Source organism: Sphaerodactylus townsendi, linkage group LG01 (assembly GCF_021028975.2).
Source record: "Sphaerodactylus townsendi isolate TG3544 linkage group LG01, MPM_Stown_v2.3, whole genome shotgun sequence".
Classification (NCBI taxonomy): Eukaryota; Metazoa; Chordata; class Lepidosauria; order Squamata; family Sphaerodactylidae; genus Sphaerodactylus; species Sphaerodactylus townsendi.
In genome coordinates this window covers 50,716,059-50,732,278 of record NC_059425.1, presented here as the reverse complement: position 1 = coordinate 50,732,278, position 16,220 = coordinate 50,716,059, and the positions used below count along the sequence as shown (strand labels likewise).

The 16,220-nt window shown below is 38.7% G+C and overlaps 1 protein-coding gene across 1 annotated transcript in view; it reads right to left on the bottom strand.

Annotated features, from left to right (window-relative positions):
* Nucleotides 1-16,220, bottom strand: part of LRPPRC (leucine rich pentatricopeptide repeat containing) — a 127,791-nt gene that overhangs the window by 61,614 nt on the left and 49,957 nt on the right. The window contains exons 15-23 of the mRNA XM_048482994.1: nt 13,673-13,700; nt 11,526-11,583; nt 10,338-10,444; nt 10,049-10,126; nt 9,704-9,757; nt 8,199-8,312; nt 6,770-6,900; nt 3,282-3,367; nt 1,572-1,779 (exon numbers count right to left, since the gene is read on the bottom strand). Coding sequence (XP_048338951.1) covers nt 1,572-1,779; nt 3,282-3,367; nt 6,770-6,900; nt 8,199-8,312; nt 9,704-9,757; nt 10,049-10,126; nt 10,338-10,444; nt 11,526-11,583; nt 13,673-13,700 — 864 coding nt within the window. The remainder of the gene's footprint in view (nt 1-1,571; nt 1,780-3,281; nt 3,368-6,769; nt 6,901-8,198; nt 8,313-9,703; nt 9,758-10,048; nt 10,127-10,337; nt 10,445-11,525; nt 11,584-13,672; nt 13,701-16,220) is intronic.

Sequence of the window (16,220 nt, the reverse complement as noted above, 5' to 3'; positions counted from 1 at the left end):
TGCCTTTCCATTCCCCCCCAAGGAATGCGGTCACATACATCAATGACATTGCACAGTATCAGCAGGTTTCCATGAGCACGTACTGCTGGCCTCTGCAACTGATTTGCTGCTACTGTTCCTTTCCCATTTCACCACAATAAGCCACAGCAACTCGTGGCCGGGTATCGCTAGTCTTATATGAAATTAGTGAGAACAAACTTTTAGGCATGCAATTTGTACTATTTAGGTGTCAAAAGTTATGGAGGAACTATCCATGTCTTTAAGCTAATTAAGAACAGCAAGATGTACAATTATACAGAGCAATAATGTATTCTTGAAGGCTTTTGCGGCTGAAAACTGTTGTGGATTTTCTGGGCTGTGTGCCTGTGGTCTGGAAGTTTTTGATCCTAACGTTTCACCTGCATCTGTGGCTGGCATCATCAGAGTATATCATGGCAAAATGTACTCTGCTCTGTGGCATGGAAACAGACCTCTAAAGATGCCAGCCACAGTTGCAGATGAAATGTTATGAGCAAAAAACACCAGAGCACAGCCTGGAACATCTACAACAGCCAGCGATTTCATTGTCCTAATGAGGAATGGGCCGAATACCAATCAAATCAGAATTTTATGGCAGAATCAGATTGGCCCTATCTCAGATAAAATGTTGATTTATTCTATTGATTGGATTGTTAAACTGCTTTGATATTTCAAAAGTACCTAATGTTTTTTTACAAACAAACCCAAAGCAATACAATCTCATCTAAATAATCATTAAAAACAGAATACAATTTTAGGCTGACTTACTAACATTTGTTAAGAGGTTCATTTGGTTCTATGCATCTCTTATTCTCTAAAAACAGAAACTTTCTAGGCCTCTGTATAAGCCAAGGTCTACAGCAACACCAAACCCTGGTTTCATGACTATCTCTTGGATTACTCTGTGTGAATATAAAGTACTTGTGTTACAGGCAGGAAGGGCCAAAACAGATTGTGTAGGCTCCAGACTGCCTAGGGACATGTAGGTGCTAGCATTATTGCACATGTCAGCCTTTTGAAATCTAGCAGGTTTTAGAACAGTGGTTCTCAACCTTCCTAATGCCGCGACTTTTTAATACAGTTCCTCATGTTGTGGTGACTCCCAACTCTAACATTTATCCATTTTATAGATGGAGAACACTGATGCCGAGAGCCTTGGGCGACCCCTGTGAAAGGGTTGTTCGACCCCCAAAGGGGTCGCGGCCCACAGGTTGAGAATTGCTGTTTTAAAAGGTGACTTATGGGGTTTGCCTGGATCTGTCTAGTTGCTGAAAACCAATAATCTGAAAAACTTCACAAAGGAAAGAAATAGTTTGAGTTGTAGGTGTTATGGTATTGCATTTGCTAGAGACTACATACAGGAGGCCACACCTCCAAATGAATGGTGCTCTAGAACACTTTCACTGTCGTGAAGACAGCTGAGAGCACACCACTCTCACCCTGGTGGCAACTGCTACAGGATGAGCATTCTCATAATCCCACCATCTACACATGCATATTCTATCTACAGACTATTACATCTTTATTTACAACCCAAGAACAGACCAACTTACTTTTCAAGATTTACTGTAATGAGTGGAGAACACAGGTTTCCTGTAGGTTTGGCTAAACCTATGGTCACAATGGACTCATATAGCTGATTCACTGCTTCAACATCACCCTGCAAGGCCACACCATTAAGGAGGTGGAAAAAGGATGTGACAGTTGTATCTTTAATGGGGACATCCTTCTCTTTCATCTCCTTTAAAATGTTAATAGCATCTGCAATGAAACATCACAAAAGACCCTTAGGTAATTCATGTAGAGAGAAAACAAACTGCTATTAAAACAGCATTTCAAAAACCAGCAGGAATGTAAATTCTGGTGTATAATGCCAATTTCAAGTTAATTACTACTTGCATTTCTAAACGAGACTACAATTATGAATCCACAATAGCATGGTTTTATCATTTTGCTGCAACTTTGACTACAAATTACAGATAGGAACTGTGTGCCCACTCTGCACCACGTAACCCTGTAGAGTCTGCCCTATAGCAACAAGATCCTACTAAATGGATGCTTTTATCGTTCAGTGCTAACATCTGCTAAATCACACCATTGTTTCTTCAGCAGATGGCTTGTCACGAGGCCAGATAATAAAGATGTGTTTACACTGTATATACAGCCAGACTAATGGTCTGATACCGATAGGGCCTGTTTGCTGTGTCGATACTAATTAGCCAAGGAGAGCCAATGAAAGCTTTCTAAGAGAGTGCATGTTAAAACATTAGGTTCATTAAGCTTCATTAGGAAGGCAGAAACAAACATTTTGGTATATGGAACAAGTGCATTTTTAGTAATGTTCTTAATTATCGCACAGGCAAAATGTTTTGACCACTTTGCATAAAAGCAAGCGCATCTTTTGAAACTGCCTGCTGCTGCCTGCTGTGTGCTTCAGAAAACAAACACAATGTTATCTTTTCATTGCATAGGTAGCTATGATCTAATTTTGTCATTTTTGGAGAGGAAAGCTCATTCCCAAACAATCCAAATTTATATTTTACTCTTTCAACTAATGGAACAAACATTCTGTTTAATACCATTATGTGCTGTCAGCCTGCTCATAAAAAATTAATTATGGCAATGTCCTACTGTTTGGAAACTTCATCTGTTATGAAATCTATAACATTCCAACCAAAATAATGTTTTATAGGCAATATATCCAAAATCAACAGCAGCAATAATCAGTCTCAATTTAGCAATAAAATTCAGTTGTTGCTCATAAAATGTTGCGCTAATAAAATGGAAGATTATACATTTAAACATTGTAGTATTACAATGCATTTTATTTTAAAAGTTCTAGAGATTTTTCTCCTGGAGTGTTTAGACCCTGTACAAGGAGGTTATGTTTATAGGCTTTACGTTCAGACTTCAGACCTTCTTAAGCAAAAAACAAAGCCATTAGTCTAGGCACATACGCAATTTGTGCCATAAGTCATGATCTTCAAACTCAATCCAAACAGCAATGCTAATAAAAACTAGCTGCAGAAATGCAAGAAGCACTGAGCTGTGCAAATGTAAATGACAAGCTTGCCAATCCATTAAAACTAATGGCCTGCGCTGTCCAAGTATCTCTGGTTGAATTCACATGCAAATTTGTATGCAAAATGTTCAAGCACTTTGCAAGGCATGATATACCATTAATATCAACTCACATTTTTATTCTAGTGGCAAGATACCTTTATTATATAGCAAATACATACACTGAAAGCAAGAGTACTTACCTTCCAGTCTGCCACCTTTCCACAAAACTTTCACCAAAGATACACACTTTGTTGCATCAAGAACAGCAGATGAATCTTTACGGCAGCTGAAGTACAATAAAAAGGAACAATAACTTCCTGTTGTTGCTCATGAGGGAATAATAGTTAAGATTTACATTACTGGGAAACAGATAAGAAACAGTGAGAGAAACCGAGGCTGAAAACATTTAGGTTGCATTCAGGTGTCATGATAAACAGTTCCCTCTATTGTGGGAACACATATACCTTGTTACCATGCCTGTGTGTTTACCGCATTCCTGTGCTCATCCCACTGCACATTGTAAGATTGGAGGTTTCCAGGCTTTAAAAAGCAATGAATCAAGATGCAGTTCCCCATGAGATCTAAATGTGGTCACCTGAATCAAATGGAGTTTGTCTCTGCTCCACAAATTGGAATTCTAAGATCCTGATTCAATTGCAATGTAGAATTCTGCTCACCAGGCAGATGCAAAAAGCCCTCATGGTGAACTGAACCTTAAATTATGGCTTCTAAAATCCAGAAGTCTTTAAAATCAAACTCCAGAGGAGGAAGGAGGTGGATTCCGCATGGGCATCAAGAGTGGCGGTGCACTGGTGTACATGACACCAGTGCACCCCCGGGGCCGTTCGAACACTTCTGTGAGCGTGGCCCTGAAGCCGCGGCAGCCCACTGGGGTGCCTCTGGATGGGGCCTACTGCTTTTTTTCTTTTACTAACTTCCTCTTCCTTGCATCGCTCTGCAGAGCCGAGGGGACCCCCCCCCCCCCGGTGGCCATGGCGATGCCTCAGGGGTCAGAGGCCAGGAGACATCTCCCTTTGGCTCTGCAGAGTGACACAGGAAACAGGAGGCGAGAGAGGGGAAAATAGCAGTGCAGGGGAAAACGGCGCCTTCCACCTGGTGCCATTCGCTCGGCACGAGGTAGACGCCGCTGTTTTTTAAAAGACTTGCTAAACTAGCGAGTCAGAAAAATGCCATTGTGGGGAGTATAGGCTGCTGCAGCTGTGCGAAGTCTTCCCCCACAAAAGCATTTTTACCGGCGGCACACTAGTCTTTATAGCCAATGAGGAGTGGGCCAGAGTCAGGTTGTACTTTTACCTGTCATGGACAAACCTCTGCTGCGATGTCTGAAGGCAGACTTACTCTTTTTGACCTCCCAACCAGTTAGCAAAGTTCAGGAAAGTCTTTCTACTATGAAGAGCACAATGTTCCAGTATGAATGCTGGTGAAAACATTTCCTAAAACAAATGCATCCAACTACTGTAATTGCTTAATTTCTTCAGATAGTTTAAAAAAAATCCTAGTATTTGGGGAACTTGGGGAAAGGGGGAAAATTAAGAATATAAAACTAACTCTGTGCCATCAAGCAGTGATGATTACAACAAAAAAATGTAAACAAATAATTTATCTTAACAAGTGCCATTCTATACTTTCTTGATATCCTTAATTCATAAGCTGTTAAAAAAATATTTTTATTCTAAAGGGAATTACCTGCTGGTACTAGCTTGCTCTGCCTAAAGCATTTTATTACACTGCTTTTCCAACCTGGATTAGATGTCTTATTTACTTTGCTATTACATCAACTCTGACTTATGGAGACCCTGGTGGGGTTTTCAAGGCAACAGACATTTGGAGGAAGTCTGCCATTGCCTGCCTCTGTGTCACAACTCTGATATTCCTTGGAGATCTCCCATATAAACAGTTGCGAGGGTGGACCCTGCTTAGCGTTTGAAATCTGATAAGGGCCCTTTCCCCACTCACCATAAGCCCCGCGCTACTCTCCGCAAGTAGTGCGGGGTCCCATTGCACTCCCCACGTCAGGGGCGGCAACAGCGCAGCCGCCCCGACGCTGCCGCTCTTGCGCCCGCTCAGCGCGCGGCATCCCTGGTGCTGGCGAAAACGGCGCCTTTGGCAGAGCGCGGGGCAGCGCGGGGTCGTGGGGACGCCCAGACGTGCGCTAGGGATGCCGCGCGCTCAGAGCAGCGCGCAGCGACGGCGGCAGCAAGAGAAGTGGGGAAGGGGCCAAGATCAGGCTAGCCTGGGGCTATCCAGGTCAGGGAGCAGGCCTTATTACTCTATAAGCATTCATGATGCGTGTTTTTTGCCACTAGGGGCACACATCATCTTAAAAATCACAAGGCTAAACTATGCTGAACAGCATAGTTGCAAAGGCTCATTTTACTCAATTCTAAAGACTAGTTCTGATATAATGTTCAGTTATGCTTGGTAGAATCTGAACAATGCTAAACAGTGCTCAGATTCCAGGAGGGCTGGACCCCCTATCTCTTGTGATAGTTCCAAGGTCAATGACTATTAAATTTCCCTATCTTTGAACATGACAAGTAAATACATGGGGAAATATTTAATTTGAATAGATTCGCTCAGTAATCTCAGTAATTCAATTGTGAAAGCCATCCTGTGAACTCATGGCAAACAGCATAGCTGTACTCCACAGGATATTTTCCAAGCAAGTTTATTGTACAACTCGTTCCTACAAAGCACTGCCAAGAATTTGCTCAAGCACCGACAGCAATCTATTAAACATCTAATGAATACTTCTTGATTAAATTGTCTTGACTAAGGCTACAAAGACCTACATGCACCTGGGGCCTCTATATGCTTGAGATATAGAAAGAGACATTCTTGCAGTGAGTAGGTGGTTTTAGCTGGGAATAGATGTACAACAACCATGGCTTAGCGAACTTGATTAAAACAGACGTCTTCATACAAATTTAGGAATGTACCAGATTTCATGATAATCGGTGTTACCAGTGGTCACATATAATCCCAACCTGTGAGCACATAATTTGCACATAAATTGGGAAGGAGAGAGGAGAAGTGTGGGACAAATGATGCTTAAGCTCATTCCTGCTTGCTAAAATCTGGACTAAATATATCTCCACCCTGGAACAATGTTATGCCAAAAGAGTAAAATCCCCAAACATGCAATTTAAAAAATGAACATTAGACCAAATAGGAAAAACTGTAGAAGGAAAAAATGAAGTACTTTGCTCTGTGACAAACTGGGCGTTAAAGGCTTCAGTTAGGAAGTAATTTTCACAATCAAGATATTATCTATGAAAATAGGGAGTCCAAAGGGGAAAGGCTTACCGACAGGTAGTAAAACCTCATGTCACTAACGAGCACTGTTAACCAATATATGGCAGATACTTTGCTAACGTAAGAAAGGAAACGAGAATGCCGAGGTGGTTGCTAAGACCCTATCAGAAATGAATTTATGAATATCCAATGCAGAGCAGCACTCACTAACAAACATGTGTGTTCAAAAGTGATTATATAATCATGACAACTTGTTACAAGCAATCTTGAATTTCAGCAAAATATTTTTATCAGGAGAAAAGCTAATTAAAAATGCATGGGAGGGGGGCCTTAATACACAACCTACTTAATTCAATAAGGTCTGTGTATCAGCATAAATCTCAGTGACATCTCTCAGTGCTGGTGTACTTACAGTTCTTCTTTCAGGTTCATTGCCTCTTCTGCGTTATCGTGTCGACAGCACAAATTTATTAAAGCGGCATAGCCACCAACAACCATGTCCGGTTCATATCTGGCTTTCACTTCAAGGGCTTTCTGCATATTCTAGAAGGGACATTAAGCAAAAGAGGAAAGTCCACATGACATTTTGGATTCAAGCACTGGCTGTACATTTATCCATATAATGCACACACCCTTGATGCTGCTTGTTAAAAGCTTCCATGTTTCACATTTTAAAAGGCAAATTACAGATATTTCAGCCAGTGATCTGAACTTGTCCAATCGAAATCTGTGTTACGCAAGTGGCTTTTATATTTTAGAGGGACTCTCAGTTGTGTAATATTTTTTAATTTTCTGATTTCTTGGTAAAATGTTAACATAAATATTGTTTTACAATTCTGTAAGTTTTAACTAAATTAAAATTAGTGTCAGAATTTTAAAAACCAAGGGGTTTCAAAAAAGGCTGCTTCAGCAGAGATAGCTTTAAAACACTGGAGACGTTCAAATACATACGAACAGAGGTGCTATCAAAGCTTTTGTCAGCTTTTTGATACTGTATACATGTAGACAAACACATTTGGATTTCTTTCATTACACAATACAAACTGTAAGGTGAAGCAATACATCTTGTTTTCTACAAAATCATAGACCTAATGGTGATACTATGCAAACAAGAAATTAGACCAAAGCCTGGGAACACACAGCAAATTACAGAGCTACACAAAATATGAACTACAGCTGGATGCCTGCTGATGAAAGCAAGAGCCTCTTTATCTCAGAAAGCTTTTCTCCAGCAGGAAAATGGAATTTCAATCCCCACATTAGCCACCTAGTAATATTTGACTTGCAAATGACTACGCATGTATCACTTGCTTGACAATCTCGATATAAGAGACCAGAGCCGTGGCTTGAAAGGACATTTGGCATGTATGATAAACCTATCACAGCTGTTACAATAATTCACTTTGCAGATTACCATTAACAGATGAGAGCAATCCCAAAACATGCCATTCATGGGGTAACTGCAATGATGTGACTTTTTTACTTTAATTGCTTTAATTTTGCACTTGGGTTTGATTTACAAGGGCCAAAATCTGAACCTTCAAAACAATACACTTTCCCTTGCTCCCCTCCCCTAAGCCCTACGAACTGAAATGAGGCTAAAGGACATATAAACTGCATTTGCTCTTAACGATTACTTATTAACACTGCTTTTCCCTATCCTATCCCAACTGCCTACCTCTAGACTGTAAGGAGGTCAGGACAGAGAACTGCCATTTGTTTTCTAGTACTCTGTAGAAGTTCATGTGCATTGACGATGTTGCATAAATGAACCCATTACCAGCCATTTGAGTACAGTGCTCAACAGTACCAACACAAAGCACAGAAGCACCAAAAATTACCTCTTCTGAACAAAGAGCAAATATGAGTTGCTTGAGAGTATCTTCAACAGGCTGGTTTTCAGCTTTAAGCTGGCTGAGTTTTTCCTCCAAGTCAGACACTGAAAGCCCTGCAAACTAAGGCCAAGATGATGGGACAATATCAAAATACACAGAGTTTGTTATTTTATTATTGTTGTTTATTTATTAATGCTATTACTGTTGTTATTTTATTGGCTTACAGGCCGCCCTTCCCCATTCAAGCTCAGGGCGGCTTACAACAGTCAGTTGCAAAAAAATAGAAAGGGTCATAAACAGTAAGTTCCAATCAACATTCCAGCGCCAGTAATGTCAACCTGAGGGGGAGAAAAATATCCTCAGATATATAAATAATAAAAGTAACCCCCCCCCCCCCGCCCCAATAAAATCAAAACCATCCATGTACCATACGAGTTGGGGGAGTAGGAAAGGGGAAAGGCCAACTAGTTGGGACACAGTTGTAGTCCTCAACCAGAGGAACAGCTCCGTTAGAGCACTTTTAAGGGGAGAAAGCAAGGATGTGCAAGCAAGAACAAATCTGTAAAAGTCCAATAATAGTAAAGTATATTGTAGTTTCTTTGTATTTTCACTTTTGTACACTAGATACAAAACCTCCAAACACAAAAGTAGTGTCTCATGATCCATACAGACATATCAAAATATAACTGCTTGAGCTATGAGAAGTCATAGACACAACTTCCACCTACATCTATTATTGTCCTACACTATCTAGAACAGGGGTCCCCAACGGGATGTTTGAGACACCTTTTCTTGTGCCAACCAATGGTTTTTAGGAAGTGGGTGGGGCCAAGTAGGGCTTTTGCCCAGTAAAGGTTCTGATTGGCTGTATGGAGATTTTAAAATGTTGCTTTGGCAGAAGCTACCATCACAGCACAAGGATCTATAATGTGTTACTGAAGTTAAGCTGTACCAGCCAATTTGTGGCTAGCTCCCTCTACTGTGGCAGGCATTTTGTAGCAGCAGTCTTGTCCCAACATTCACCATACCATGTCCAAGTTCCAAATGTGCCTCCAGGCTCAAAAAGGCTGGGGTCCCCTGATCTAGATCTTATTGCAGAAGCTCCCATACTGGGTTTACCCTATCCCGTATTACTCCTTCTGTGCGTAAGCCTTTCTATTCAGTAAAAAACAAAGGATGTGGTCAAAGGCAGAGATATTTGTGCATCCTCCCCGTCTGATCAATGGGACACAAATCAGAAATCATCCTTGTGAAATTGCATTTTTTAAATGAGAAAAATTAGTCAAAAAGACAGACACCCAACACATTCAAGCCAGGTTCCAGGAAAGTCAAGAGTATCACCTAGACATTCTCACTAGCAAATCAAATATTTCCATTGCTAATAATACAGCATCTCTTAAAGAAAGGCTGAGACATTAACAATAAAATCACTACCAAGGAAGCTTTATCTTTTTTTTTTTTGGTGCTAACATGTGTAACTAAGAAAACTGTATAGTTGCCAGCCTACTTACTTTTGCTATATCACCTTGTGATAGTTTTTCTCTATCAGTCAATAAAACTGCATCCTAAAAAATAAGAATACATTTGAGTATAAATATAAACATGTTTATGATGCACAAATTTCCTTTGGAGAACAAAATCATGTTTCAGTAATGTTTCTAGCTATGCTGTTACAATTTCTGCTCAGTTTACCTCATAGTTGGAGTTTTAAAACGCCCTACTTTCAAAGCAATTTTTTCTTTAGTTATGGTAAGATTAGGATGCTTGTATAGTTGAGACAAATACTTTACGTTTTCTACACTGATGAAAATATGTACATATATTTTTAGATTAAGAGATTATTTACCATTACGCACCTTAATTAATTCGGGAACATGACAGCTGTCCAGTATGTTACAAATACCTCTGAAGATGTTGTGAGGGATTACTATATTCTGTACCAAGAGGTGGAGAAAATTACATGAGTTTTAAAAACGCAACCAAACTGAGATAATTTCCGTTAGACAAATTTCAGACATAATTTAAGTCTCCAGCACTTGTATGTCATTGAGAAGTGGTCTGGTTGTACTTAAAAGCTGCAATTTCAAATCTAATAGATACATGTCAGGCAGGACAGGCATTATGTAGCAAAAAATGAAACGGTACCATCTTCTTCAGCTGATGGAAGTATTGTCTCAACCGCTCCTCCTTGGCCTGTACCTCTGAGTCACTCATGCTGTCAATCAAGTGATAAAGAAAATATCCAACAGCTTCTGCGGGAGGCAAAAAAACACAAGAGAAAGCATTCCACTAAAATTACTGACACTGTCATGTTATCAAGATTAATTTATAAGAAATCATTTTGGTGTGAGATGTCACCCTGATGAGATGCTCTGAAATGGCAACAATGATCATTGAGGCATAGAGATTATGTGGTTTGGGAGCACATATCTAACTGGTGAGTGAAAGGAATATTAATTATTTTCAAACCCAGTGACAGCTTTTCAGTACAAAATCTTTCTCCAATCTATTTTTCCCACTGCTGTGTGACAGAAGCAGTACTGCCCAAGGCCTCTCCTCCCCCCCCCCACTTCTCTGCCCACTATCCCAAAATAGTTTCCATAAATATTTTGTCATTTATTCAAAAGGAAATAAAGAGAGCTTCCTAAAGCACGGTGTACACAGTTTCTGTATATTTCACAGTATTTACAATGCTTTTTGCAGCTAGTGACTGAACATGAATACTGTAAAGAGTATTAAATGATTTTTAACAACCAGATCCAATAATCCTGTGGAGAGCTGCTAATTAGCCAATGAAAATCAAGATTAACAAAAGATGCTGTATTGCTAACAGCACTAATTTTCCTCAGCACTCAGGCATAAAATGTATAGGAGCATCAGGAAGAGTTAATGAGCTTTCTATAAGGGACCCCTATAGTGACGTGCACCTTCTTTTTATTTATTTTTAAAACAGCATATTCAAGACACTCACTGTCATTTTTGCTCTATTAGAGAAAACTTCAAAAATGAACACATGTCTACATTACAATAAGTATTTGTTTATATATTTTAACTATAATGCAGTGCAATCATTTCTATTTTACTTAACACACCAACATCTCCAAGTATGAGAAACATTTTAATTAAAGAGGAAAAAAGCCACAACTAATAAAACCTTATAGATTCTATAAATTATACTGTGATTATATGGATGAAGATTTTACCCAACATGTTTTCAAATTTCACTTTCAAAAAAAAAGTAATCAGTGTTTACTGTTGTAATCCCTCAAGCCCATCATTACACAGAAGAACGGATTTGTGGATAAGTTACAATCATAGAAATTGAAACTCTACCAGTTGGTCCTGGAGGCGTCTGGCAATAACGTCCATCCTTGTACAACAGTTCTGTTATCTGTGAAGACAGAATAATCGTACATTGCAGCCAAGAAAAGCAAGCAAGGGCAAATAGTATCTGAAATTGAATTCTGCAAATAATAAAGCATCGCTTCACTAAGGTATTATTTATGTCACATCATAGCAATATGGTTTTTTAAGGAAGTTTTTTGTAAATGTGTTTTCAAACAACACATTGTACACCAAATGTTTTAGGAAGTGTAGCTATAAGAAACTCTACATGATTATATTAATGTATTTCATCTATATTAGTGAAAAGGAAAAATTGATCACTCAGAGCAATTATTAACCACAACATTTAATTATGTAAGAATTGTATATGAAATGTTATTTTGACCGGTTACATGTTTCAAACCAGACACCCCAACAACTATCTCACATTTACAAAAATGATGCCATACTTTGACTGCAACACTAAGGGAACTTACTACAATCAAAATATTTTTTCCCAAATTTGAGTAGGATCATAGTGCAGCAAGCTTTGTCTTTTATATGACTAACAACTAAATGATCTGACAGTGGCCGGGTTTGACTTCTGGAGTAACAGATTTTGACTGTCACCCCCCTCCCCCATTCAGGGCAATTTGATCCTGACAAGCATCCCCCTGCACACCCCCACCCACCTTCCTATCAGCTGTGGAGCTGTTTTTGAATTGCTAGCAGTCGGCCTGCACAGTGAGCAGCTGTGGCTGCCATGCAATTATGCAGTCCTCAGTGCTTTCCAACCACCCAACCGGAGTATCAGAAACAGGGTTGATGTCTTGTTTGTACAAGATGGGCAGAGGGGATGTAGAACAGGAAATTTTGTTACGGATGGCAGTGTGACTGCCGTTGTACAAGTACAGTTGTGCATACCAGACAGGGCTTTTTTTGCCTCAAAAACATTCGTTATCAACTGGAATGAACAATAAAAATCAGGTATTTGCTATGCTATTGGCTTGCATTCAATTTCATAATAAAATATCCCATAAGCACTTCAAATAGCAGCTTAACTTGTTGCTGTCTTAGACTCCGCAACGTTTTTAAAAAGTACAATAAATGCTTTATATTCCTACCAAAGTTAAGTTATATTTATTAATTACAGTAGCAAGAGGCAAGGATTTTCCAATACATGCAATTTATAGTCATGCTGACATAATTTGCATTTTAAAATACACAATTCTGCAATGTCAGTATTATCTGTCTGCATTCATACATGTTGCCAATTTCTTAATTTAGCAAACACTATGCATCAGCAAATATTATAGGTGAAGACAATACTTTTAGCGAAGAGAAATCTGCAACTTGATCTCTAAAGCATTACAATCCAGTGTATGTGCAACCCTAGAAGCTCGGTAAGACATGAATAACCAAAACTCAAAAAGGTTACAGAGAAAGAATAAGAATAATGTAAATAAGGTCTGTAATACAAATGCATCCAATACTTCGGTGTTAAACAATGGTGTAAGCGTACTTTCCAAACCAAATTTGATGCTCATGAAGGGGAAGGCAATAGAAACACATTTTAGTGTAAGATTGATTATCAGGTTCTTGTACTTGAAACCAGGTTCTTGTACTTGAAGGATTTTTTGTGACATGGAAAAAACTTTGCATATTTTACAAGATAATCTAATTATCTGACTATTTCATCCGGTGGATGGTTACCTTCTATGATATTTATACCAGATGTTTACACTGTCCAAATACAGGATTTTTATACATATGTCTACTTTTGGTCTTCTAAATGAGAAAGATTTGATTCCTCACCCCACCCCAACTTTATACATACCTGCATTATCAAAGGAAAAATACACTGCATTGTTTTTCTATGAAGCCACAAAGCTCAAGTTTATTTTAATTAAGCAGCTGATTAACAATCTATATGCATGATCCAGCCAAAATCAAGTACTTTAAAACCCTTTTAATTAATCAGCAGATCAATAGCTTCTTAATTTTGGCTGAATAACACCTTTAAATATTTAAAATAATGTATCTGACCATGTACAGTAATGTGGCATAATCCTAGTTTGATCACTTAGGACTAAGACAATAAATCTTTTGTGTCCAAACCATTTCAAATAACTCTACGTATTGCAACGTACACTTACCTTGCTCCAAAGATCTACATCATCGCACCTGTAGAGGGCAGCACAGGATAACAAATTAAGTAGCAGAAATATTAATTTCGTTCCTTCTTTTACCATAGGTCAGCATATGTACTGAAGACATTAATTTGTACATAATTTAGCAGAAATATATTTCTACAACATAAAACATTTGAGAGTATTTACAACTGCGGCTGATGGCGTTATTAATTCCTATTAAAGTGATACATTGATATTCTAACTCACTGATGGAGAAAGGTTTAGAAATACAGTATAGTATACAGGAAATTCATACTAATAAAATGTAGAAAGCTGAAAATACAATGTTCTTTTCTTTCTTTTTTATGACTACCAGTAAAGGTTTTAAAGACATTTAACCACAGCATCACACTAATGCTTATACTGGGGTATCCCGTTAAGCAACTATCTGATGACAGGAAAAGCCTTGTGCTTTCCAACACCGTGTATTTCCTTAAAAGTAATGCAGAAAGCATTTATTAATCCACATGATTGATCTGTTACTGTGCGACTAATCACGCAACTCATGATCACAGATTATACGTGGAGAAGTAGATTTCATATGCTCCCTGCTAAAAGAGTTTTCCAAGAAAATGGTAAACTGTAACCTATCTCTGCTTAGCAAAATTTCGACAACATTTAAGAATCGTCTAATCATATTATTTAACATGGACAGCTATGCTTCATATTATTCAAAATACAGTATATGAAACACACAGCTCCTCTTCATTCCCACAAATTGTGAGGGATTATCAAAATTTCATTTCTATGTATTAAAAAAAATCATGATTGTTGTGTGTGAACCCTGCCTGACACATAAATATCTCAGATTAAGTCTTGGGAACCACAGAAAACTTTGCCAAAATGCACTTCACACACAGCAATGTGCTATGATATTTATTGAGACAACAGATGCAAAAGCCTTGAATTGTTTGACTCTGGCTTTAAATGAAAGCCTAACAGGGTAGCAAATGTACATGCCCAATTTTAAAAGTTGTAGCAGAAATTGTGGGATTTCCCAGTTTAAAGAAGAGTAACACCACTGCAAACATGTACAAGTGGGGAAACCACAGAGATTTGCAGGGCTCCCAATTTCTCTTTTGACACTATTTCTTTTCTCTCTCTCCTGAAAGTCCCCGTGGCCTCTCCCCTTCTTCTTTTTCTCTTTCTCTTTCACACCCACCAGCCAATCTGGCCCCATGTCACTAGCTTTCCCTCCTGCCCTGCCAGCGGCTCTCCAGAAAGAGCTGGGGCGTTGTGTAGTGCTGGGCCAGGCTCAGTTGTATTGTGCCAGGATCCAAACCTGGGTCTCCCAGATCCTAGTCTGAAACTAAAATAACTCTACACAGGTGGTGGCTGTTGTTGAATATAGGTAGCTGGGCCATGCCTGAGTAAGTTCTCCCTCAAAGGTCAAAGCAACCCTAGAAACTGCCCTGCCTCTCCTCCTGCCTTTTACTAACAGGAATTAAAACTTGAAGGTTGACAAAATTGAGGTTGCTAGAAAACCTCCACAATGCTGACTGCGCAGGACATTGTTTACATGGCACAATAGGTTAACTCCCAATCCTTTTCTTTGGATTTCGATCTGCAATTTTGTTTTTGTTTTTCACTGCAAAAGCACACACAGTCAATTTATTAGACAGTTCACTGATGAGGATCAGAAAATCTTTCCTGAGTTGTCACAACCAGGTTTTTCTTAAATAAGTATTATGTCCAAACATTTATATTGGGCACTGAAGTTTGTTTAGGATTCAACATCTGGAAGAAGGCGGTAAATGCAGCTACATCATCCTGAATCCAGATTGTTCATGAAGTGAATCAGTACCAGCCCCAGTGCAGTATTAGGAAACCACAATTCTTCATCTATTGTGAAAATAATATCTCATTTATATTATCCAAAGTCTGCAGTAGAAATATAAATAGGCTGTAAGTTGTTTTTGCTACAACAGACCAACACAGCTAGCCCATTAGTTTTTGCAGTTATCCCAGGTGATTCCTGATGCTGACAATGCAGTGCCTCCATCAACTACTTTACAAATAAATGCAAACTTAATGTTCCAAAAACAATATAGATTTTTCTGCTTCATGAAATGCATACCAACCCCATCTAGAGGCTAATCATATATCCAAATACTGCTATATTACTGAATGTCTACCAGACATTTCATCCCTCAAAACTATCATAGCAAATGAAGATTGTATGATGAAAAATGGACTAGTATAAAATTATGCTACAAAACTAGATGAACCAAACCAGATTTATTTATAGCACATGGGAAAACAAAATTTCATGATTCTATAAAATCTTGTGCTTTATGATTGAAAAAAGAAATTTAAAAAAAAGAATGTTAATAGTTAGCCTGTACATTGTATTGAGAAGAACAGCATTTTAAAGGATCCTTAGAGCTTTGAAACACATTTATTTAATCTCATTATGCCTCTGGCAGACTAACTCGAAAGTGAGCTAAGCACAGGTCCAAAGAGAAAACAAAATGTTGCTTCAAAGCTTGGATGATTTTTCCAGGGCAAGTTC